Here is a 27,473-nt window from a genome sequence, read left to right as displayed (position 1 = left end):
AGAATCCCAATGTTAGACTAATGTTCTGATATGTATACAAAATCTTGCAGTCAAACTTTCCTGTAGTGTTTTGAAAATGTGTTGATGTCACCTTCGCCAAACTTCATCCACATTTGGGCTGCTAATTCCTCCATACAGGGACCTTAAGTCACAGGCTTAAGTACCAAGCAGCTTCAATTGTTAAATCTTGCATTATAAGCAAATGATAGATCTGCCTTACATGTGATGTCACTTCCTGTTGTGATGTCACTTCCTGTTGTGATGTCACTTCCTGTGACCACGCCTACCTTGGAGAGTCCCCCCCACTTCTTTTTTTAGGACTTGTGCCCTGGTACTTACCAATAACGTTGCAGCAAAAATGTTAAACATGACCAAAAACAAAGAAAATGTAAAGCAGTACGATGAACACCAACATGTAAACAGCTCTGGGTTATTGCGAGGAGGCAGACAGGTAAGGCACAAAGTGCCTTACCTGTCTGCCATGCACCGGACCGCTGTATGAAATAGCTCCAACCGCGGACCACAGACCGCTAGCAGTCCACAGTGGCGTCAGTTTTCAGTGATGTTGCGGGATCGGTCTTTGCGAGCCTGCACTCTCCACTTGGTTCGCCTTACTGGAATCGCGTACTTCCCCTGCTTGAGTAAGGACCCGTGTGCAACGCCCCCAGGCCTCTCGTTGCCTCTATGGCCAAAAGCCCGGGATTTGTGGATTCTGCCGGTTTCGCCAATTAGGAGACAGTAGACGCGGTTGCGGAGTTGCAGGGGAGCGGACTCCGCTGCTGCGCACTGCTTGTAGCACGTTCTCTGTCACACCCAGACTCCTTATTTAATGGAAGGAAGTAATTTCTGAGCTGGTGGCATATTCTGCCGCAGTTCCGCCATCTGACTTTTAAATAATTGTACCTCCTCCCGGCAGCAATTTTCAGAGCGGGCAGGCGGACTCCGCGGCTCTTACCGCCTCTCAATGCCTCGCCGTACAACTCGCCTCCCATCTCCCAACTGCCTCTGTTGAGCCGTTTGAGTCAAGCAAAACACAGAGTACACGCTGCCCGGCTGACTCAGGCTCGGCTTAGGCACAGCTCAGCTTACCGCTTCTCCGTGCATGCACATGAGTCCGCGCAGTCCGACTGCTCTGGTTTGGCACGTTCCCCGCTCAGCTGAGATGCCACTCATACAGCCCGGTGACATTACAGGTGCTAAATTTGGAACACTGCCTGTGGAACTCTGCCAAGCCAATACAGTCATGGTGATATTGAGCACAAGGCTACTGCAGATACTGCTGTGCGACTGTTCCTGGGATCTTTTCCCCAACTGTACACTCTTAAACACCTTCGGCTCAGGTTTCTTTATTTGATAACAACCAATAAAGGATCTATGTTTTTAATCTAGGGGCCTCTAGTAACAGCTTTAAGTACTGCAGCCTGCTATAGAAAGAAACTGTCTGACTCGGGCCGCTAGTAACAATCAAGGTAAACCAGTAGGGTACCTAAAGGATTTGTTTCTGACTCCTGTGATCTCTAGTCATGAACTACTGTACTGCAGCCAGCACCAAGCATGCTACTACAGCCGCTCTTCAAAACTATGAAGGGCATATTAATGTCACATTTAGTGGAGTTTTGCGTTTCCTATACACTTAAATCTGGCGACTTTGGAAGGTAGTACAAAAACGCTAATTACAGTGGAATTGAAGGTGTAATATCAACATTCTTTGCCAAAGCTAATAGGGTTGGCTTACATTCTTAGTTATAAGCTAAACTTAGTGTCTGTAAAAAATACTGGTTTAAAAAAGAAACTACTCTTTTACAATAGCAATAGGCACTACAGCTTGGAACAGACAAAAATAAGCAAGCACATGCTTGATGTATATATATGGCATTTCTATAGCACACACCTAGACAAAAGGTAGTGGAGCGGTGCACATGGTCAAAGACAAGTACAAAATTCAGAGCTTATTGAGAGAAGGAGCTGGATTGTGGACAATCCATTGTGATGTGTTCTTTAAAGAGGTGAGACTTCTTGAGGCCAGAAGCTGTCCCACAAAACACTATAAGATATGGAAGAGATGGGCGGACTATAGGGGATTGTGGCTGGAGCCCCCACAGCCGCCAAGGGGCGAGGAAGGGCAGATGTAGAGGGCATATTGAGGCTCGGCTCTTTTCATGTATGATTGTATTCTTCTCATAGCAGTGTTGGGGAGACGGAGTGTTGCAGGACGGGGGGGGGGGGGGGGGGGGGGAGGTTGGGTAGTTAGGGGGGGGGGGTGGAGGGTATTTTCATTAAATGTATCGCACAGCATGACCCGTGATTGTAGTCACAGTCCCTCCGGGGTTCGGAGCACTGTGGATGTTTCTTTCTGCGATTCAATAAAACCAGTTTAAAAAAAATAAATAAAAAAAAAAGGTGAGACTTCAACTCTTTTCCAAAAATGGAGCATCCTTGGGGCAGTCCTGATGGATATGGGGATATCGTTCCAGATCTTGGGCACATAGATGGAAAAGGCCTATCTTGGGTTTTTCTTTCTTTTTTTTTTTTTACATTTCTTAGTCTGCTGTCTGATGGTGCCTCGTTGCTGGTGGCATCCGAGACAGTGAGCTAGTCTGCAAGCGAAGTGGGGGTGCTGGTGGTTCAGATGGTCGTGTAAATGATTCCGCTGATTTTGAAGACGGTGCGGGCCAGAAAGGGCAAGCAGATAGGGTGACGTGCTATGGCGCATAGGGTGTCTTTAACGGGGTGCTTGTGAGGAGGCCACGTAACAAGGCATTACTAACAAACTGAGAGTACAAGTGCATGAAGAAGAGTTCTCAAATAGGTTTCTGGAAGAAATGGTTTGACTTTCTTTAGAACAGAGAGCAAGTACCAGGCTAACTTTTTTTGGCAAGGAGTTCTAGAGGGTGGGCTTGGTGTCCAGGGTGAAACCAAGTGACATGGCATTTGGTAAAAGCTGGGGTTCGAAATTCATGTTCATGTCACTGAGACAGGTTTGTACTGTTTCTTGCTTGTTGTTATTGGCAAATAACAGGAATTCTGTGTTGATTGGGTAGAGCTTCGGATAGGCACTGGACATCTAGGTCTAGATAACGTGGTAGTGTTTGAGGTGTTGGATGTCTGAAGTAGAGGAGACTTAAGAGCTGTGCATCATAGGCATATTTGTGTATTTTGATACTATTATTTGTGGGTAGGGCACCATGTGGCTCCATGTAAAAGTTGAAGATTACAGTATGGAACCCTGGGGAACTTCGCAGGTGATGGGGATATTTTGTGACCTGGAGGTGTCCATGTGAACAAACTGGTGTTGGCTGGAAAGGTGGGAGAATCAGTGAAGGACATTGCCAGTGAATCCCATTTGTGACTTCAAAGGGTGTATGAGGGTCGGATGGTCTACTGATTGACTTGATGGAATGATCTGCTTTGCACCAAGTAGTATCAAACTTCAACTCGCAGTAAGAGGATTTTGTACATTACACAGAAGCATTCAAACTGACCTCCAGATTTGGTAGCGTTATGGTCACCTGTTCACCTTTACCAACTTCAAGGTCACCTTCACAAGATGTATCGATAGATGCAGGCTTGAAGTCATCTAATAAAATATTAAACCAAATTAAACCTGTGATACACTGTTCAAAATACCCAAAGGTTTTACACAGCAAAGCTTGACAAAGGCGTGGAAAATGACATCTTTCAATTCAAGAAAGATTGCATATTATGTACAAAACAAGATAAACCTTCAACTACAACACCTTTTTTCATTGAACAAATCTAGTGAAGTTAAATACAACATACACAAAATAAAACATCAATTCACAATAAACCACACTACTAAGCATGAGTTACACATATCAACAGTAATTTAGGATTGCACAAAAACGAGATAAACAGACTAACAACACTTTAAGTTAATTAAGCATAATTAAAACAAATGGTTTGGAAAATAAGAAACCAAGATGTTACTCAATTACACTGAGAAATGAGGTTGCAGTCACAATAACTTCAAAATGTCATAGAACTTTATCATGAATCGTGGAATCCTCATAACATGCCTCATGGGGTGTCTAAGTGCATTATAAGCAAGATTGAAATAAATAAAAAAAAATCCAATAACATTTGCATACTGAACTAGATCAGCCTACTAAAAGAAGTAGATCGGTTTTGAATTCCTTTCTGGAACTCAAAAGCCTAGTATGCTCTTATATCTGCTGGAAGAGCATTCCACTTCCTTGAGCCAATAACAAAGCATCATTGTTCCTCCTTCAGGCATAGCAAGTTCCTCAGTATCATCTGGGATCGTACAAAATCCTACAATAAGGGGCATGGGGGACACACAGATAGTGGCAGTATTTGCTAATGGTCACGTAGAGCTAGAATGGGGTTAATTTGTTGAGGTATATGAAGACCTCCCATCAATAACCGCATTGCAATAGTCACATTTGAAGTGTGTAACTTCGGGCAATCATCTAGAACATAATTTGGACAAAGAATAGTATAGTAGCTGTGTAATATGCTCCAATATTTTTATCTGGGGGTTTTAGTCGCATCACCCCATGGTCTGAAGGGCAAATAGTTTGTACATTTTACCATATCCCCAGGAGGGGTAATATAGGACTATATTGCGAATGCTAGCCATTTTATATATTTTTTTAAAAACATGTTTATTTTGAGGTAGTTAGCTTGAAAAAACTGTTTTCATCAAAGGTAAGTCAAGAAAGAGCACTGGCTGGAATTAGAATGTGTATGTTTTATTTACATTTGATGACAATTTCTGATGAAAGATTTACAATGGTGAGAGCCAGCTGCATACGTGTCTTATCTAACTAAAATGCTGTTTCAAACTCAAATGGGTGAAAATAATACTGTTGGAGTATGTGCTTCATATTTAATTCACCTTTTTGCTGCATAATTTTGTCAACTGTTCAACATAATCCTAGTACATTGATAAAGCTCTGAAGTTTACTTTGAGAGCAACTTATGACGATTAACCATTTCACAGAGAAATATGAAATATTTCAACTGTTGTGTAAAATAATTTGGGCAATAAAAGAATTCAAATGTGATATATATATACATATATATATATATATATATACATACATGCAGTAAGACTCTTCGGCTTTGTAATCCCTTTCCCGTAGGGCACAAAAAAAAGAGCACTGACCACCAAGTGCAAATCCTTCAATTTATTTTTGCTATTTCAGTTCATGGTACAGCAAGATGGGCAGCCATTACGCGTTTCATCCCAAGCGTGGGACTTGATCACATGACGCCATCCACCTATCAAAGTTACTTAAATACTCACAACACTTTTTTTTGGAGATTTTTTTCACCGCTTTTTTTAGGTTTAAGACCCACACCTCTTAAAGTGACAACACCATGCAATGGGTTCCAAACTGAGTTTCATCAACCAGATTTACAATCAAATGCTTTTGTTTTAACAAGGGTAAATCCAAAATCGGTTAACAAAATTGAATAAATTACATAATTGATCAGTGGACCGTGGTCGTCCAGGCATAAATGCCTTAGTTCTGTTTATTTGGGGGGATATTTTCATGTTTGGTTCAACGGCCTGTATCGAATTCACAATCAGATAACCTGCACAAAAGTGGAGATATAAATATCTATTTTACACTATTGCACTAATAAATAGGTATAAATACGTTATAAATACAGATCATAAATAAGCTAAAATATTTTTAAAAATCCAAATAAAAGGAATTATATATATATATATATATATATATATATATATATACACACACACACACTCAATTTGTGGAAAGATAGCCTTTATCTCATTTTTTGTCCCACATGACCATTATGTTTTGAAAGTTTGATTGGAAACCCCCCAATGCATTTTAATGTACACATCTAATACAATTAAAAACATTTATATATATTTCAAAATACCAGTTGACGATGTCTGAAAATTGCAACCACCTATGATTCGGTTTGGGGACTATTTTTATTGTTCTTTAAGGTGGCCTGCTAAGAGTAACTAGTTTATATACTGAATATTTCACTTACAGTGTATAGTATATTTTAGTTTCAGCTTTTAAGGGTTATAGACAGATTGAAAATAATGTCTACTTGTCTACAGACTTGCATGGAGTTCCTCAGAACTATTTAAGCCATTGGGTTGTTTACTGTTGAGGCTCAGAATGTAATGCATTTCCAGCAACCTAAGGCTCTTAACTCTGTCCCCACCTCGTTTGTTTCTTGGTACAGAGTCAACCCAAAAATATTTTAGATCCTTGGGGTCACCTTCATGGGTGTTTTTGAAAATGCCTAGCCACCGGATAGGTTTGATCATGGTTCTTAATTGCGCGTAGGTGCTGGAGTACCCTCTGATGCCCTGGTAAGGTTGTACTGCCAACATAGCGTAGACCACAAGGGCACTCCATCACGTACACCACATGATCTGTTTTACAATCCAGGGCTTTTGTGATGGTCTTATTTGGCCCTCAAATGGCATGGAATTTTCTGTGGTATTAACCCCATGCTGGCAGGCTTTGCATGTCCTACACTTGTAGAATCCCTTTCTTTGTTTGAGCCAAGTACCCTTAGGTGGAGGACCAGCTGGGTCATTTTCCACTAGGGTATCCTTCATTGATGTCCCCCTTCTATACGTTATCATAGGGTTTCTAGGGACCGAGGCAAAATAATGGGATCCTGTTTTATTAGATGCCAATTGTGTTTGATTATTTTCCTGACTTTTACATGTTCCTTGTTGTAATCTAGGATGAATCTAAACGTGTTATTGGCATCATCCTGCTTATCTCGGGCAGTACGATTGCCTAATAGTTCTTCCCTGTCCACAGAATTGCATTTCTGCAAAGCCTTCTTTAAGCAATGGTTGCTATATCCACGTTCTTTGAACCTGACAATACATTCATCCTGCGCTATCTGGAATGTAGTCTCATTGCTACAGATTCGCTTTATGCGCAGGAGCTCCCCATAGGGGAGAGAGATATATATATATATATATTGGATTTATTTTTCGTTACTAAGGTAAGGAACAGCTATTTTGCAGTTATGGTTAGATCAGAGTTTCCATTGATAAAGGCAATTTTTGCTTGGTTTAGAACTTGGGTACAATTTGACAAACCTGCATGAAACTTTTCCAATTCAATACAATGAAAGCAGCTACGTTTTGGTGAGTCCAGTTGTCGTGCAGATCAGCCCATGGAGGCAAAATAAAATGTAATGGACAAAATGTGCAGTTTCTATTTTAACTAACTAATGAATCTTTGCTCTTCGTAAGATTTAAAAAAAAAAAAACCTGAACAGAATTACTTCCTACTTGGCATGAAACTAGAACTCTCCACAGAGGTGTGCCTATGCTAGGTCTTGTAAGATGTTTATTCATCCAATGTAAGTATTAGTTTCACAAGAAAAACCAGCCAACACGTGTTTTGCCAAAACGGGGTGAACCCGTGACTCTTCAGGGCTGGGGAGATAAAGTAGAAATAATGAAACCATACTATTTAAGGGGGGTGACAAGTGACAACACTTTTGTGGGGGAAAAAATGGGTTCCAGGCCAGTGAAGTGGGCGTGAGTGGTGGGGAGGACTGGACCATGGCCAGTCTAGGAAGAGTGGAAACCTAGAAAGGGTGTGGGGAATATGGCAAGTGTGAATCTAAAGATTGAAAGAACACCTAAGTGAGACATCAAATAAAGAGTGAGTGTTTGAGTGTGGTGGTGAGCTGCTGATTACAATATTTTAACTTTAAATGCAGCGACGCAAGTAGACAACCACATGGTGAGTGTCATGTGGTGGCACAAGTTTTTTTTAAATATAAATCACAAGCTGAAAATCACTAACAAGTCAAATTGCGAAATCTCTTTAAATGTAACCTGAGGAAAAGGAGAGAGCATGGAAAATACAAATGAACAATTATTTGCATTGCTGAAGTGTGGATGGTATGTGGCATGCAGTGCTTCTACATCGTTGGTGCTCAAAAAATGTGACAAGCTATGAATCACCAGCAATCTACATATGCACAGTACATTCAAAATTATCCTGATGAGACTAGAAATATCACATGTCTACATCGCTAATCGCAGGGTGGTGTTTCAAGTCATAATTCTGTACATGTTAAATATTTAAAAAACATTGTATTGGTCCGGTATGTGCGTAGGATGCATTGCGTCATGAACAAAACCATTTTTACTGATCATATTGGTCCCCTTGGCTAGTGGTATAGTTGGGCCATTGAGTAGAGAAAATTAGCAGATTGTGTTATCTAAATATGTACAATTATTGCCAAACATGACAGCCATATTGTTGGGTATTGACTAAACATGAATACGTAAGTAATCACTGGATGTGCTATATATGTTTCTCCGTTGCGTTCGTTGTAGTGTAATTGTTACATTGGCATTGGTGATTCGTAATTATCAATGGAGGGGAAATGAGCAGTAATAATGTTTAGCAAGTCACATTACCGGATCTTTAAAGTTGCAACTGACATACCTGTGGAGTAAAACGATGAGAGCTGTGTCTGTAGAAGGGGCAAAAATAATGGGGGTGTGAATAATATTGATGGAGAGACTGCAATAAATATCATTCACTGTGCAAGATGGAATGATTGAAAATAGGGAAGGTAGGCTGAACTCACCGTCGGACCGGTGATATTTCCAACCCGGTCCTAATCGGGTATATATAATGGAAGACGCGTGGAGGAGGTGCTTCTAGCGCGTCTTAATGGTGTAGGGAGGTGGAGAAAAACCGACGCCGGATAAGGGTCGGAGGGAGCAGGGAAGCCAATCCGATTGCCCTCGCATATGAGCTGTAGTGAGATTTAAGTAAAAAAAACACAGAAAGGCAGTTAGCCGGAATGCGTAATGGACAGGGGTGTTTAAAAAGAGGTTTGGGATGCATAGCATCTCGGTTAACCCCAAAACATTAGCCCGTTGCTTTGCTTACCTTGTGGTCGTAGTAACGAGGTAGAAGGAAGTCCGTAAGTGTTCGGGTTTCTAAGACAATGAGTCAGGTTCAAGATGCGCCCTATGAGGCGGAATCTTGATGACGTAAAGATCGCGCCGAGAAATGGCCGTAACCACTAGAACGTTACACTGTGTTCCGACAGTGAAGGATATGGTGGTGATAGAAAAAGGACTATGCCAGTATGCGCTTGTGTAGTCTGACAGATTTGTCACAAAACACTGGGGTACTGTTACAACAATAAAAGTCTCCTCTTAGATGTGGGTGATATCGACGTAATTATCTCACTAGAAAATGATTTTCTGCTCTTAGGGCCAATAAGAAGGGGGGTGAAGAATGTGTATGGCTAGACCTGGGAAAAGATAACCAACCAAGTACAGGGATATAGGGAAGGAAGGAACGGGAAGGCTTGAATCGACCGAGCCCGTGTAACAATAATGAAAGCTGGGTAAGAGGAAAATGCAAATAGGTCGGAAAAGCCTGTGTCTATATAAGGGTAGTAGGTCGAATGAGCCTGTATATATAATACAGGCTGAAAGGTAACAAATCACAGCACTGGCCAAAAATGCAAACCCAAATCCAAAATAAAGCGGGAGGGTCGCCACGACATTAATCATTTATTAAAGGGTTCATGGGTTAGTAGCTGTGTTGACGTTAAGGGTGTGACAGGCAAAGCGGTTGCCTGCCCTATCAATGCTAGATGTGCTGTAAGGTCTTGGGGAGGAAAATACGGGTGTGTGGGGCGGTATACGGTGTGTGGAAGCTGGGAAACAAGGGAGGCGGTGTCAGAAACGAAGGGGGGCAGGGATGCTAGGGGATTGTAGATGGGGAGTAAAGGCAGCAATTGGATGGGGAGGAAGAAAAAAAGGATGGTGTGTTGCAAAATGGATGGGAATCATATTCCCAGTGTCAAGATTAATACGGAACTCACAGTTTATATCCTATTACAGAAATGTATCATTTGTAAGCAATACAGAATTAAAAGAAGTAATGCAGTTCGTCATCTGTGTTCTGGCCATGCTTGAGGCTGTGGGTTCTCATGATCCAGATTGCTTCCTGGCGTCTAAGTCTAAGTTCCCGGTTGCCGCCTCTTGCCTGGACTCCAATCATGTCTATACCATAGAAGGTGAATTTTTTATTTGGTCCTTGTGAGGGGCATGTGGCCATATGGATGGCCATGGGGTAGCGTGCATCTTGTGTCAGAATTGCACAAGCATGTTCCCTGATTCTTTCTCTCAAAGGTCTGATAGAGCTTCCAATATACTGGCTTTGGCATAGACATTCAATGATGTACACCGTGAATCTGGTTTTACAGTTTATGTTTGAGTACACCCAGTACGAGTGGTAATAATCCACCTAGACAACAAGGATTAAAAGAGAAATTTCTTAAACTTGAGAAACTAAAAAAAAACAGAAAACTCCCGTTGGTGGGACAGCGCAACACTTAAGCAATACCAAAGACTCAACAGAGTGCCAAAAGGCTTACGCTCCCAAACCTTTCCCACCTTCGAAGACCTCGATGATGACCTTCTCAACAAATGGGAGGATACTCTCACATCGGGTTCAAATACACTCATATTAATCCTAATTGAAAGTGCAGAACGCAAGGTTGATAAATTACAAGCTGAAATCGCCACATTAGAAAAGGAAATCTCAGATATGAATCTGAAAGATGCAACGGAGAAGAACTATAAAATACTTGAAAATTTACTATTGAGACACCAAAATGAAATCAAGGATCGCAAAACAAGACAACTGAAACGTGATAAAGCTGACTATCGGGAGGGCCGTGTTTTCACATTTGCCAGGAAATATGACCAGCTGGTCAACAAAACTACACGCAACTCCCAAACCTCCAGAATCAATACCTCCTCCATTTCTACCAGCTCAACTTCACTAAATAGCATTCCACCTAGCGACAGTGAACCAGAAGAACAAGCCTCAGCGACAAACACACCTGAAACCAGAACTACAACAGCCAGTTCCTCTACCAACAATTTTTTACGGGAAATGCAAACCATCAGGCGAGAGAACCGCACCCGACCAAATACAATAGTAAGAAAGTGATGTCTCAGTTAGGTGTTCTTTCAATCTTTAGATTCACACTTGCCATATTCCCCACAGCCTTTCTAGGTTTCCACTCTTCCTAGACTGGCCATGGTCCAGTCCTCCCCACCACTCACGCCCACTTCACTGGCCTGGAACCCATTGTTTCCCCCCACAAAAGTGTTGTCACTTGTCACCTCCCTTAAATAGTATGGTTTCATTATTTCTACTTTATCTCCCCAGCCCTGAAGAGTCACGGGTTCACCGAGGTTTTGACGAAACACGTGTCGGCTGGTTTTTCTTGTGAAACTAATACTTACATTGGATGAATAAACATCTTACAAGTTAAAAACATTGGAGTTGGATCTTATCCTTTTCATTGAATGACTACCAAACTTAATTGATATACTACTGCAGGTTGTGTGCGCTTGATATTGCATTCATGTACACAGAAGGTTGAGATTTTCTCCCCTTCTTTTCTCTGAGACAAGGGTTCTCAGATCAAGAAGCACCAACCACCTAACTTCACAAACTACCCGCTTACCACTACCTGTTGAGCGTCTCCACATTTCTGAACACTCTCATAACCCTTCGCTGAACTTTATGCTAGGTCTTGTAAATCAGTTCAGGAGCTTTTCCAGAAGTAAGTATTACATAAAGGTGTCTGGTCGGTTTCAACCAATTGAACTATACAGCTATTGTATCTGTTAATTACCCAAAACAGTAAACAAAACAAGAGTTGAGAAAATTAAAAGAAAGAAAATAGGACAATAAGGGGGAAGAGTGCTCATGTGCTGAGCCCCAGTCTATTGTGGGGAGCCCCAAGTGCATTGAAGTTAATTTAAAAAATATATAAGTTACAGGATTCAAACAGGTTAGGCCACATTCCCAGATACTGGACCTTGCCAATTCACAACATGGGATGGATACTAGTGGATGGATGGGAACTGGGCCTGATCAAATGCCAAGCAGTTTCACCAACCCCTAATGCACGCTACAATGTGCAGCAGGGACTAGCTATCCACAGAGGAGGTTGAATATTAGATTCCCTTATCAAGTGGAGAACAATTTTTTCGAAACTGGAAGAGTCAAGAGAATACACAAGAGATTCCCTCATCAAGGGGTAAGCTATACCATTGGAACTCAAAGAGATTTAGAGAAGATGAATAGGAGACAGCTGTCTTGTGAATTTGAAGGAACAAGACATTGTTATAAATACGTTTAAGAATTTTAGAATATTGGTGAGCCCTACAGAAGCGACGGGGTCGTAAAACATGTGTTGGCTGTGGCTGTATTATGTGAATAAAGAACAACTAACTGGATTGGCTGTTGATTAAGTGTTGTTTTCTCAGATACAGGTTTTTGCTTACAGAACTTCTAAACGCACACTAGGTCACCAATGATCTGGGAGTGTAGTGCCCGGATTTCTTTCTTGTCACCCAAACATATGTGTATGTATGTACATACACACACACACACACACACACACTAACACTGTGCCTGGATCTGCTTTGCTTTCAAAACGGCAAAAGACTGTCACCCTAGCTCGGCATGGATTGCTCTGTGTTAATCCTATTGTTAGAAAACTGCTAGAAAAACAGACACTTGAGGTGGACAGATTCAGAGCAGAGCACATTTAGAGTGCTGGAGGTGTCGTAGATGCTATATATAAAGGAGCCACTCTTTACTTAAATGTGGGTACTACCCAGAGTTCCCTGATTCATTTTTTGAAATATATATATGTGCACATGTTCAATGAACAAAACAAAAGTTAAAGATTTGTTATAGTTATGAAAAGTGTATTCTTACTAAACAGAACCAGCTTAAAATACACAAGCCTTAGAAATTCTAAAATTAGTTATAACTTGTGCTCCGTCCGAAATTTCCTATAACTTGTGCACCTCCTCATTAACTCTAACTCACCTTCTCCATACACCCTTTATTCCCTTTCATATAACCTCATTTATAGCATGATAAATTATAGAATTCCTAACAAGACTTATGACATGTTTAATGAAATAATTTATGACAACACTGCACATGATAGAGCGCCGAATACACATTTAAATTTTTTACATTTTTTTTTATTTCTGTAAGTTTCGTGGTACCTTCTAGATAGTACCACGGTACTCTGTAAATTATTATTTCTTTTTTTAAACCATTCATCCTTACCTTGACAGACGAAGCTAAATAATTATATGATCAAGACCGGATGTATGACGTTACAACGCATACTTTTACTCCGCATACCATTACAACGCGGTATTTACAACGCATACCGTTACAACGCATAGCGCTTTGGGGTGCTGGATAGTGGTAAGTATAATTTACTATTCTAACTCCAGTCCCCGTGGACCCTAGGGAAGGTGTTGGATAGTAAATTAAACTTACCTCTTATCCTAGAGCGCCCCCCAGCGCAATGCGTTGTAATGGTATGCGTTGTAATGCCTGCGTTGTAGTGGTAGTGCGGAGTAAAAATTGCGTTGTAACAGGTGCATACCATCAAGACCCCATGTGAGGTCGAAACGCGCCTTTTTGCAACCTGAATAAACACCTCACTTACATATCCTAATCTGGAGTGGCTCTGTTTTCTTACCAGGACCAGTAAGAATTTCTAAAAAATATACACACATACATCACACACACAATATATATATATATATATTCATCGCAATCCGCCTAAGCTTTTAGGAGTCACGCAACAGTGTCTCCATGGACTCGGTATTCAAAGTTAATTAAAAGACGCCCTAAGCGTTTCGAGATCATTTATCTCTCATCAGGGGCTGGCCTCATTTTCATTGGTGCACGTGATGTATGGCGTGTAGTACACTCAATCTCCACTGCATGTTGGGACGTATAGCCCTAGAGAGTTCTTATTTTCTCTTTAGTAGATTTGCACAGGCACCTTAAAGCAGGTCTTACCCTTGGTAGGAATTGAACGGCGAGTCAATTTCTCTTGTAGATGCAGGACTCACTGTGCAGCAAGTTCGGCAAAGTTCCAAACTGCAGCCTCGTCATGTTTCACGATGGTGCTCTCCTCACGGCAAGGCAACCGTGTAACTTATTCCTCGCAACCCGCCCAAGCTTTTAGGAGTCACGCAACAGTGTGTCCATGGACTCGGTATTCAAAATTAATTAAAAGATGCCCTACGCGTTTCGAGATCATTTATCTCTCACCAGGGGCTGGCCTCATTTTCATTGGTGCACGTGATGTATGGCGTGTAGTACGCTCACTCTCCACTGCATGTAGGGACTTGTAGTCAGGGGTGGGGAATTCCTATCTCCCGACGCCCGAGACATCTAGATGTCTAAATAGGGCAAGAGGTTTTAATTTGTATTTTGTCCAAAGGACAAGTAGACATTCTTATCTGTAATCCGATACACTGCCTTTCAACCCGATTTGTCACAGCCATGTTAATAAGTAGCTCTGAGCAGTTTATTGGCAGTGTAAGGGTCAATTCAAAAGCTGGGGCCTGCACTTTAATTTCCCCAGCACAGAAGAACAACATGATAAAGTAGAACTCAATGTTGCAGCCAGCTCCAAAGTCTCATATGGCTCCCTGGCCCACCCCTGTTCCTTTTATTTTCTTTGAGCATGAGACAAACATCGTGCTTCTGCAGCTCCAGAACACTCACAGCACTGGCATGTAAGAGGCTGCTTTATCTGCCTCTTGGCCCCTTGCTCTGACCTGAACTGTATGACCCCTGCCTTTTAATCTCTGCTCCACTCTTGGGCCTCATACAGCGCTTGTGCACACCCTTCTTTTCAATTTGCTTTTCCTGTACACCTCCTACTTTGCTTTTCCTGTACACCTTATGTTTCACCCGGTGCCTAAACCTGCTAATCCCACCCTCCACCGCCCTCTCTGACAGCCCTTACCCGCTCCCCATGGCCTCTCATAACTTACGTCATCCAGGGCCTACATTAAAGCTCATACGTTTCTCCAGGAGGCTTTCATGCAGGCCTAAGGCAACCCCCATTTCTATCCTTGCACTAGGCCCTCATCTCACTTTGTGCATGCACCAGGGGCATTTTGAACACACTGCCGTAGCAACTACAGCAGCTATGGAGTTCTTGATGGGCCTCTTCAGTCTGCAGGTCCGCACACAAAACCCCATAATGGATTTAAAAGGGGTGGGTGGGTGACTGGGTGAGTGAGTGATAGGGTGGATGAATAGATGCATGGATGAATGAGTGAAAGGGTGGATGGATAAATAGATGCATGGATGAATGAGTGAAATGATGGATATAAGGATGGATGCGTGAAAGAATGGATGGATAAGTGCAAGGGTGAATGAAGGGATGGATGAGTGAATGGTTGGGGTGAAAGTGGATGGCTGAATGAAAGGGTGGATTAATGGGTGAGAGATAGAGTACATGAATGGATGGCTGGGTGGATGGATGGATGGGTAGATGAATTAGTGGGTGGGTAGGTGGCTGAGTGGAAGGGTTGATGGATGGATGGGTGGATAGTTGAGTGTAAAGGTGGATGGAGGGATAATGAAAGGGTGGATGGAGGGATAATGAAAGGGTGGATGGATATATGAGCGAAACAGAAGATGGATGGGGCGAATGGATGGATGGATGAGAGGAAACAAATGGAGGAAGTAAAAGGGTGGAAGGATATAGGAGTGAAAAGGAAGATGGACGGATGAGTGAAAGGATGGATGGAGGGATGAGTGAAAGGGTGGATTAATATGAGCGAAAAGGAAGATGTGTGGGGTGGAAGGATGGATGGATGAGCAAAAGGATGGATGAGTGAAAGGAAGGCAGGATGGATGAGTTTGAGCGATAGGTTTAGAGATGGAAGGATAGGTTTGAACAGTGGCTTCGTAAACGCCCCACTTTAGGAGCTACTGTAGAGATGGAGCTCTTGATGGGCCTCTTCTGTCTGCAGCCTGATAGACAAAGGCTCATAATTAATGTGAAAGGGTGGGTGTGAGTGAAAGGATGGATGGGTAGATGTGCGGGTGAAAGGATGAGTTAGTGCAAGTGTGGCTGGCTAAATGGATGAATGAGTGACAGGGATGGTGGATGGACAAAAGGATGTTATAATGAAGGAAAAGGTGGATGGATGGGTTACAGGTTGTATGGATTAGGGAGCAAAAGGATGGATAAGTGTAAAGGATAAATGGATGGATGAGTGGAAGGATGGATGGAAAAGTGAAAGGGATGGTGGCTAGATGGATGAGCGAAAGGATGGACAGATGTCTGAAATAGTTAGGTTGGAGATGGATGGGTAGGTTTGGATATGGATGACCGGATAGACTGACGAATAAACAGATGGACAAACATATTGGTGAAAGGCTAATAGATGAAAGAATGAATGGATGACAATGTAAAGGTGAAATGCTAGATATCAGTGGGTGAAAGGATGAATGGATAGCTGCTTATATGGAAGAGGCAAAGCAATTCTAGAAAGGATTCCAATGATTTTATTTGCTTGCTTGGTGGCATAAGAGCTTTGGATCAAAGTGGGGAATATTTTAATTTTCTGGTTACTCACTTGGCCTGCTCTATGCTCCTTTCTCTACCTGGGGATTATCAGGTAGGCATGGTGCTGTTTGCCAGCGCGTTCTTACTAGACAGTCAGTATTTGTTCTCATAAAGGCCACATTGCCATAGAAATTCCTAGCACTGAACAAAACTACTTTGTAAAAGAGCAAAATGCTGTCACACACAAAGAAGCCAGCCGATAGATAGGAAGAGAAAGCATTTTAATAAAAACAAAAGGTCTTGGTTAACTCAGATTGAATTAGGGGCTCAAACGTTAAAGAAAGTCACAAAAGTACACCCATGATATATGTCCTTATATTAATGCAGATTTACGTTTTTCATGAATTCACATGAATTTCCGTAAGTAGGCCAGGAAACCGTAATCCTAGAAAATATTTGTGAATTGCATTTCAGCATGAGAAGAGATGAATGTGCCCCAGTGGTAATCTATTGAGTGTTTACAAGTTCACTTTTTCTCCAACCCCATTTTTTCCAACCCTGGAAGAAACTTTACTTCTGCCGTAGTCAGCGGTAAATTTCAACCTCTCAGTATGGGAAAAGATTAGAGAAGAGCTGGTGAAAACCCCAAAAGTCAGATCCTTCTATAGTATTAGCCTGATGTTAACCAGAGAGGCTATTATCAGATCTCTTCTATAATGAGATTGCGACCATTATTTTACGGCGCACTACTTGGCACAAAATGGACAAGTGGATTTTGTTACAGGACAAGTAGATTTATGAAGCTACTTGTCCCATGGACAAGTACATATTTCATTAAATTCCACACCCCTGTGTAGTCCTAGGGAGTTCTTATTTTCTCTTTAGTAGATTTGCACAAGCACCTTGAAGCAGGAAAATGAAGCCAGCCCCTGATATGAGAGAAATTATCTCGAAACGCGGTTTGTGGACGGAATTGGCTGAAATTTTCAGGAAAATGGCACATTTTGTTTCTGAGCAGCCCCTGAAAATTTGGGGGGGGTTTCATCAAGGGGGGGCCGAGAAAAAAGGGGGGTCCCAAAACGCGTTTTTAACATTGAGTTTTCCATAGGGCGGTTGGCCTCCTTTTAGCTCGAACGGCTGAATGGATTTGCACGAAACTTGGCAAAATTGTAGGGACTGTTAGCCCGATGTGCCTTTGCTAGGTCTCAATATATGTGCTCCAGTGGATTTTGAGAAATTAACGATTTAAAAAACAGATATATCTGTGACAGAGTCCCGGGTAGCGCTCCGGTTCGCGTACTTTTCGCGTAACGGAACTTCGCAAAGCGAAGCGGATTGGCTCTCCGGTGTCTGTCATCATTCTAAACAGTCCGGAGCGGCCGCCATCTTGTCTCTCGGTAGGATCGAGAGACAAGAGGAGGAGAAAAACGAAGGGGGAATTTAATGAAAGGGGGCAAGGTAGACCCCTCTTGACCCCCTAGGAATGATGTTGGGGTTATTAAAGGGTCTCGTGGGGAAAATAAAAAAAAATAGATTTTTCACGGTAGAAGCGCTTCCCGGTTCGCGAACCGGTAGCGAAACGGGAATTCGCCATTTTGTGTTTCGTTTTAATTAAATTACAAGATGGAGGAAAAACAATGTGTGAAATGGGTATAAGGGGGTACGGGAGACGTATCCTGACCCCCTATGTTTTCTGAGGGTGGCTGAGGAGGCTCATATATGTTGATACATGTCTTCCAGCGGCTGCGCGTGAGCGGATTTTTTTTTTTATGCGTGACGTCTGTTAACGTTCGATTGGAAGGAAATCAGGAAGTGTTGACCGTCATTTTGTCACTGCGAGTTAATATATTGTTCATTTCAAAGCGTTGGAACATGGAAAAGGGAGAAGGTAGAGATTGTCTTGCTGCGTAGTTTTTCTCAGGGTGTGCAGTAAGGCCTCGGCTGTGCTTATACTCACGGTGGGGCCTTTGAACACTTTAGCAAATGATGATCCAAGCTGAGGCAAAGGAAGGTGTCAGTCGGGGGGGGGGGTGGGGGGAGCAATGGTGCAGTTTTAACTTTCATGTCTAAGTGTTAAAATCTGGTTTGCGATGTCAACATAATCGGCGCCACCTTGTCCCCACTCAGGCACGTACGCTCTAGCAAGCAGCAGCCATTTAGAAAGCGCTATGGCCCCTCTGCCCCTCGCCGGTCCCCAGCGCATCTCCCTGGTGCTACGAACACCCCCCTCTCTGATCTCCCCCGTTTTCTCTGTGGAAAATTAATCCGTATTGATAAACATTGTCTGCGCCATCTTGCCTTTTTTCCAATGCCACACTTTTGTCGTGCACGGCAGCCATTTTAGATGCCTTGACCAGACCCACTCTCTGCACGTCGCCGATCCTCAGCACGGCTCCCCACCCTCGCAAGCATCTCCCCCACGCACTGGTCACCCCCGCTCTCTCTCTCTCATGCATGGGCCATAAACCTCCCCCCATCTGCGCTGCTCTTCCCTGAGAATCACACCCTGTGCCCGCCCGACTCCTCCCTTTCACCCTATTCACTACCGCACCCTCTGACACTCCTCTTCATCTGTGTCAGATTGTCCAGGCCGGTCCCAGGCTATCACCTAGCCCTGCGGATGTAGTTTATGGCCCCAACTGTAAAGAATCACTCCTCTTCAAAGGAGTTACAGTAGATCAAGGCCCCCACCCCATGAGATCCGTCACACCACACACGTTCCTACTATCTGATAACGATCCTGTATTGTGATTGGGGAGGGGATTCTCACTGTAAGGGTGTGTGGGACCGAACCTGAAGGGATGCCTTTCTGTACATCTGAGATGCATTCCCTTGTGTTTCAGCAATGGTAGTCTGTTCATTACATAGATCGCCCGAGGGCGGTAGTACAGACCGCGCGTAGCAAAGGGTTAAAGCCAGGGGTATAGGAGTATATAACAAGCGAGCCATTTAATTGAAAAAACTAAACGTGACAAATGGTTGCAGGATCAGTGAAGGTTGATTTTTTAATTGAAAGTATAACAGGATCAGTTATAATAAAATCGTCCATACGCACAACATGGGCGAGAATCATGGGTAACATTACTTCGAAGCTTTATTAATACAATAATCAATAATGAAAAATCGGCATCAATAGGGTTGTCCGTATTCCCAGTCAGTACCCTTCCCCGCCATACGCACACCATGGGCGAGTATCATGGGTAACATTATTTCAAAGCTTTATTAATACAATAATCAATAATTAAAAATCGACATCAATAGGGTTGTCCGTATTCCCAGTCAGTACCCTTCCCCGCCCGCCATGTACACAAAGACCGCATACATCCCCCATAACATCAAGGCTAAGTAACTAGAACGTCATAAGGAGTTGCAAGTCGCTCCCATACTGGCGCCATTTTGGTCGAGGCCAGGCAGGTCCAGAGTATAGTTCAATGTCTCCAATAAGTAGCGGCAGGACCAGAATCCCTTTCGGCAGTTCTGGCTTCGTCATTACGAGCACTAGAAAACAAGATATTCTGGGCAATTACACCCTTGACGCAGCTCTTTATGCTACAAGATGGTGTCTTCCATTCAGAAAATATTGTTGGCAGCATTTTGAAAGGAAAGATAAACGGCCGTTCTCTTAGTGAGTCTCACATTGTTACATTTAGGAAGAATGTTGAAGAGTAGTATGTTGAAAATCTGAATTTATTGTTCTACAAACTCTCAACCAGCCTTGGATGGAAAAATCCTGAAGAATGTACAAACTGAAAACCAGTTTTTGTCTGCATAGCATCAGCAGCAACGCTTGAGTCAGCTTTGTGTGAAGCCGCCATTTTGATTCAATCAATAGCGTCCCCCTGCACACATTCAGGGACCTGGTCGTGTCTTCAGGTCAAACGGATTGTGGGACAAGATGCAGAAAGGAAGAGGAAAAAAGTTCTGCCGGACCCCGGGAGCCGGCCGCCTATGTCGGGGGCGATCTTAGGCCACACCAGGGCAACAAGACTTGGGGAGGGGGCAGGAGCCAAGCGCCCCCTCCCAGTCCGCGCCACCACACCGCCCCTCGGGGGCCTCCGTCATGCGGTTCAGGGAGGCACCGCAGGCAGCTGTCCTTCACATCAGTGGCTCTCACCGGCAAGGCTCCCCTCCTTCAGCAGTTATCGTTGGCGCTGTGGTTGCGGCCGGAGGCACCGCCTAGTCAACGCCCCGGCCTCTACATGTCGTAGGCCGCAAGAGTGGGTGCAACTCGGCTGGCCGAGCGAGACTTGGGGAGGGGGCAGGAGCCAAGCGCCCCTCCCAGTCACTTTCTTTGCCATGGGACCTCCTTGGCTGTTCAGGTAAAAACCTCCCTGTCCCTTGCTCCTCTTCCTCTTCTTCCTCCTCCTCTTGTTGTAGGATGATATGAGGAGGTGGTCCTCTCTTCCTAGGAGGAGGTGGTGGTGGTGGGGATGCACCAGTTGAAGCTACAACACTTGCTATTGCTAAGTGATGAAAAAAGGTCTTCCTCTTACAAAGATGAAAGTCAGAGTGAGGAAACAAGGAGGGGTTTTCATCATTTGGGACGAAAAATAGTTCTGAACCAATGAAAAGTGTTATTTTTAGGTCACATGACCTAGCCTTACATAATTAGGAACCCAAAAGTGAAATGAACCAATGAAAAGTTTTATTAACAAGTCACATGACCTGTTATGCTTACGTTACGCGCTGCTCACCGCGCCCCGGATCGCTTCCGGGAAGCTGCGCTTCGCGCCTCGTGCACCGGAGCACTTCCGGGTGCGCCAACGCGGCACGTCATATGACGCATTACGCAACAACGTAGGTCCAGAATATAGTCAAAATGTCTCCACCAACCAGCGGTCGGAACAGAACCCCTTTCAGCAGTCTAAAAAGTTCTGTTAAATGACAACAGAAGGGACAGGCAAGAAGAACCATCAGTCAAAGAGGGGAGGGCAAGTTCTTCCCTACCGGGTCACGTTGGGGCTCCACCGGAACTGATCGAAATGGTAGTCTACAGTGTTTCTGGAGGTTTCAGACTGAAGCTGGCGTCAGCATGAGAGCACCCCGTGGCTACGTCGTGGCCATTCCGCGAGCAATCATGGCAGTCGCTCCCCACCGGAAGTCTGCGGGAGTCGGGGGCCCCGGTGACTTTTGTAGAATCTTCAAGGCTGAGGGGACGCTTTTGGGAATGGGGCCCATGCCCTAGCAGTCAAGCGTCCGAGTTCCAAGGTGTCCCAGGGCCATTTTAGTGGACCAGGCTCAAATCCGAAGAGCGGGCCGCCATTTTGAGAGTCCTGTGGCAGCCGCCTATCGCTGCACCGCGGCACCGCAGGACGTGTCTTCAGGTCAAACGGATTGTGGGACAAGGTCCAGAATGGAAGAGTCACCAAAAGGCAAAAAGTTCCGCTTGACCCTGGGAGCCGGCCGCCTATGTCGGGGACGATCTCAGGCCACACCAGGGCAACAAGACTTGGGGAGGGGGCCGGAGCCAAGCGCCCCCTCCGAGTCCGCGCCATCACACCGCCCCTCGGGGGCCTCCGTCAAGCGGTTCAGGGAGGCACCGCATCACATTGTTTTCCAATGCAGTCAGGTCCACAAACAGCCCCCACTTACTTTGAGAATAGTGAAGCTGCAGCAGGTGCAAATAAGCTTCAGACAGTGTTACAAGCGCTGCTCAGAACTCTCAACTATGGCACCCAACATCCAGGACTTATGCCAAATGTGCAAGGCAGTGACATCGAAGCAACTCAGGGACCAAGCAACAAACCATATCCAGAGTCCTTCCCACAGCCTCTGCCTTCCTTCTTACCTAGTTATGGTTCTTTCACTCCCACTCCAGGCTTTTAGTCTGTGGATGGAAAACCATGAACCTACACTCACGTATGAAAATCTTACTATTGATGCTTGACTGAGGCCAAGGAGATCAGAGTGCATGAGTCTCATGCTCGATCGATTGAGCTAGCCGGATCAGGCAACAAGAAGGTGGTGGTGGGGGTGGCGGCATCAGCAAGGCATCCTCACACACAACTTCTCGGACATCAGCTCTGGATGTACTGGGGACGAGTCTTGGCGCATGGTGTCGTCCCCGGGCAATTTGCACAACGGTCCTCCACACCTAGGCCACCAGCTATGCTACCTCGACAGGAACAGTGATGGATGTTGCAGCAGGCTGCCATGTAAATAGTTATTTAATAAAACATTTTACCCTGTTACTTTGCTGGTGTGTTGTATATATTTATAATATTTGCATAGGGTTTGTCGTTATTTTGGGCGGGGTGGGTGGCGGAGCCGAGCTGTCTTGCAGCCATCATGGTGTCGAGCTCAGTTCCTCTCACTAGTTTCGTATTTCTCATGAGGGGTTGTTCCTAATGTTTCTATTTTAGCGAGGTCAAAAAGAGATCCCATTAGTGGCCTACTGATTTTGTTTGATTCCTTTAGTTTTTTTAACAATTTTTCACTATCTGCAAAGACTAAATAGAGTATTGCGACTCTGTGCTTGTTTGTAAATAGAGAATGAACCAAAGAAAACCAATTCCAAAACAGTAAATGCTTGGATAACAATCAATCAAATGGAGAGGGAAGCAGGCACGACGGATTACAACGGGGGCAAAGGCCTGCGTTACCTACCCTTCACTATCTGCAAAGAGAGAATACTCCTAAAAGAAAAGAGGGGGGGGGGGCAGCGTTCAAAGCACATCAGCGTGCATAAACACGAAAATGTTTTTACCTATCACGTACTTGACATTTTAAAGCTTTTGATATTTGCTATTAAAAAAACCATTGAAATTCACTGAAAAAACCATGGGTTATAGACCATATATAGTTAGGAATTAGCATTTACAAAACCTTATTTTACTCACACAAAACCATTGAAATTTCATATATAGTTAGTTGCACTAACTATATATCGCACACCCGCAATCCACTGCTGATGATGTCACATATTACATCATTCATGACATGGTCAGTGATATCCCCCTCCCTCCCCCCTCGGAAGAAGGCCGATGCGGCCGAAATGCATAAGGACAGCGGAGAGAGCCGCGGAGTGTTTTTTTAATAAAAGGATGTTTCCTCTACCTGTGGTGTGTGCGCCTCAATCTTCTTTCCGCGAGGAGAGACCCTGAATAATACAAAACGGCCTGGGTCCTGGCCGAGAGTGACGCTCCCCCAACAAAAGCGCGCCGGATTCTGCCCAAAACGGGACCAGCCTGACACACGGTGAAAGCCAAGCTGGGCAGCGGCAGCCACCACGTACTGAACCTTGGAATGGGCCCCTGAAGACTCGAAAATAGGATTCAAGGGGACACAGGCATATTATGAACAACGACATCACCCACTGGAGGGGTAAAATTAGAAGGCCAAAGGACGCACTACTAAGACCAGCATGCTCTTCATGTCAGCCTGAACCAGGGCACCCACCTGAGGGTAATCATTGGACGTTAGCATCAGCAGGGCCTGGGTGTGTTCAGAAGGCCATTGGATGTCGGAAACTCCCCCTCCCTCCCCCCTCGGAAGAAGGCCGATGCGGCCGAAATGCATAAGGACAGCGGAGAGAACAGCGGAGTGTTTTTTCAATAAAAGGATGTTTCCTCTACCTGTGGTGTGTGCGCCTCAATCTTCTTTCCGCGAGGAGAGACCCTGAATAATATATATATATACATACATATATATATATATATATATATATATATATATATATATATGAAACCAAAGCTCCTCCTCAGCACGCTCTGCGCTCGCAGACACTGCTTCCATGCCAGCAAGAATGAGGAACGGACCAACAAAGTCAGCAAGATGTTTGTTTATTCCAACAGAACCAGCGACGCGTTTCGAGCAAAAGAGCCCTTGTTCACGCTACGGAATAGAGGATGCCTCATCTCCGGGTGATATTGGTGCCCAACGAACTGTATCCAGCCCGTTTTCATACTTGCGATGCTGGCAGCGACGCCCACTTAGATGTAGTTTGGATAACCTTAGGTCCTTGTCTAGCATATTGACTGCATCTACCACAATGCACCAGTGATCAAGAGCTCACCACCCGAAACACGTTTGGTGAATGAGTGGAATGAGCAAGAGCAGCGACTTTGTGACCGCCGGGGATGTGTGTGCGGTAACTCTTCTCTGAGCGACATCTCCATTGGGGGCAACCTTTGTTTTTGATGTTATGTGGCCAGCCCGGTCGCAAAAATGTCCCGCCGCTCAACATAGCGGATCCTCGTGTTTTACAAAAGCACCGTGTGGAAGAGAGAATGCCTCATCTCCGGGTGATATTGGTGCCCAACGAACTGTATCCAGCCCGTTTTCATACTTGCAACGCTGGCAGCCACGCCCACTTGGATATACTTTGGATAACCTGGGGTCCTTGTCTAGCATATTGAATGCATCTACCACAATGCAATGCCGGAACACGCCCATTGATGCGGGACCTCAATTCAAATAAAATGGTTTCCCGACACAGTGCTGCCTCCGTATCTCCATTTGCACCAGTTATCAAGGGCTCACCGCCCGAAACGCTTTTGGTGAATGAGCAAGAGCAGCGACTTTGTGACCGCCGGGGATGTGTGTGCGGTAACTCTTCTCTGAGAGACATCTCCATTGGGGGCAACCTTTGTTTTTGAGATGATAGAGATAGATATATATATATATATATACATATACACACACACACACACACACACACACACACACACACACACACACGTTACAGGGACGCTATTGTTAGGCTCACATTTCACTCGTACAAAACCAGAGAAATTCAGCAGTTACAGTTAGCGGAGTAGACTATAACTTACGCCCCCGCAATGCACTGCTTATGACCCCACATTGTACATCGCTATATATTCGTGTCACAGTCCTAAGCCAATTGTACGCCAGGAACAACAAAGTGCACCCACAAGAGTTCTTTAAATTTATTTATTGCCAAAAGAAACAGTAGTCAGACGCATTTTGGCACATTGCCTTTCTCAATGAGGAAGGCAGTTTGTCGAAACGTGTGGTGGGTGACTTCTTTTCCCCTAATAGAGGATAAGTACTTAACTACGATTACCTCAGCAGAACTACTTTTAGAGCTCCAGCTATTTAAAAAAAATAACTTCTACAATTTGGTTTAGAATTTGCTCAACACAGTCACTGGAGAAGAGGGTGTGGGATGACTCAGTCCTAGCAAGAAGACTGAATAACCCATTCCCAAACCAGGGAACGACCCAGAAGAGTGTGCATCCTACACACCCATAACTCATGAATAGAATATACACACAAAGACCTTAGACATTCATTAAGCAGCTTGGTGCCATTTCTGCTAGATGCACACCAGGCTGGAATTACAAAACGCAGATAGGACAGAAAAATGTAGGTGGAATGTTCCCTTGGTAGTTAAGATAGCCAGGAAACATGCCCCAAATCAACCAATTTCACTCAACACAAAAACAATGTATTTGATTGATTGGGACTTCATGGAAGCAACTGTTTAAGAAACTGGCCTAGGCCACAAGATGCTAGCCAACTATAGGGCAGTGAAAATGAGGGTCAAGGTAAATGTCATTAGACCGGACAGCCAGCCATTGCAGAAGGCGAGCAGTGTCCCTCTTTCAGCTCCATTATTTAGCCTAGTAATGGAACCATTTGCCTTAGTGCTTTGGCAACACCCAAAAACTGGGCGGGGAGGGGTGGGGCGTGGGGTGGAGTATAAAATAGGTCTCTTTGCTGACATCCTTTTAATCTTTGAGACTTCCACACCAAAACGATTACATATTCTACACCCATTCTAAAGAGTTTTGGGATTAAAATAAATATGCAAAAGTCTGAAATTCTGAACATCTCAGTACCCCTACAATATTTAACTTAGCTTCAAAGTTGCTGTCCATTGCAATGAGAATCTCCAAAGAAAGTATTTTTTTTTTTAAACCTTTATTTGGAGACAAGCAGGGACAAGGGAAGTGCATACACAATACATACAGTCACATATGGCCATCACAATGGTACGTCAGAATCGAAAAATGAGATAGAAGCAAGTACAGGGCATCATATCAGTCAATACATAGAGCCACATCGAAATGTACAGTGCAAATAAAAAAGCAATGATCCAGCATGTTCAGGCAAGCTAATAAGACAATACAATATGGACACACTCTGTTAGCGCATAGCAAATAAAACAAAGGAGACTCAGGAAGAAGGGCCACAAAAAATAAAGGAACCTGACAGGGACACGATCTCAATTCCTAACCATCCACTTGTCATAAGGGGAACTACAGCCAACGGAAGCTCGCATGTAGAGGAGACAGCCCAGCCTCTCCCCCGATACTCGAGGATCAGCAAGTGTACAATAAAATCCCAGCCTACCATGCTGCCTTCAGCCAACCCCCACACGGTCCCCAAGTTCAGAATCAGAATCCTGCACAGCTCTTGTGAGGAGGTACACCTGGAGCGGACTCCAAAAGTCCTTCGGTCTGCATCTGACAGGCATCAATTCAGAGTAGACATTATATTGATCCTGACAGTATATGAGGTCAGTCACCCAATCCTGGAAGCGCGGTACCCTGCCACGACCCCAGCAACAAGCAACCCTACGCTTAGCCAGCAGCAGGGCCACGTCAACAAATCTACGGTGAGAGGCAGGCACGTCCTTAGAGTAGCCCAGCAACATCACTAAGGGGTCAAAGGCCACCCCATCCTCCGCCATAATCTGCAGGGCTTCATGGACCTGAGTCCAAAAATCCAGCACCCCCGCACAACTCCAAGCCAAGTGCAGAAAGTCAGCGCCTTCCGCCCGACACCTAGCGCACCTGGCGTCCTCCGCTAAATGAAACCGAAGTTTCCTCGCCGGGGTATAATAATACCTCTGAACAAATTCGTAGTGGATAATTTTAAGGCGACAACTGGAGGAAACATTGGCCGTGAGCCCACAGCAGTACTTCCATTGCTCGTCGGTAATAGGGGCTCCCAACTCAGCAACCCACTGCTCGCGCACCCGATTGGCCGGGACCGAATGCTGTCTGCGAATGGCCCCATCTCCAAAGAAAGTATTTTGCATTATATCTAATTAATATGGTGGATTCTGGATATGCACCAATTGGCCA

The 27,473-nt window shown here is 44.3% G+C and overlaps 1 protein-coding gene across 1 annotated transcript in view; it reads right to left on the bottom strand.

Moving 5' to 3' along the window:
- EAF2 (ELL associated factor 2) overlaps nt 1–27,473 on the bottom strand; it is a 207,955-nt gene that overhangs the window by 168,539 nt on the left and 11,943 nt on the right. Inside the window, exon 2 of the mRNA XM_086957444.1 lies at nt 3,483–3,577. Coding sequence (XP_086813570.1) covers nt 3,483–3,577 — 95 coding nt within the window. The remainder of the gene's footprint in view (nt 1–3,482; nt 3,578–27,473) is intronic.

Source organism: Lissotriton vulgaris, chromosome 2_1 (genome assembly GCF_964263255.1).
Source record: "Lissotriton vulgaris chromosome 2_1, aLisVul1.2, whole genome shotgun sequence".
Classification (NCBI taxonomy): domain Eukaryota; kingdom Metazoa; phylum Chordata; class Amphibia; order Caudata; family Salamandridae; genus Lissotriton; species Lissotriton vulgaris.
The sequence above is the reverse complement of the archived record's forward strand: the minus strand, read 5'-3'. Positions and strand labels throughout refer to the sequence as shown.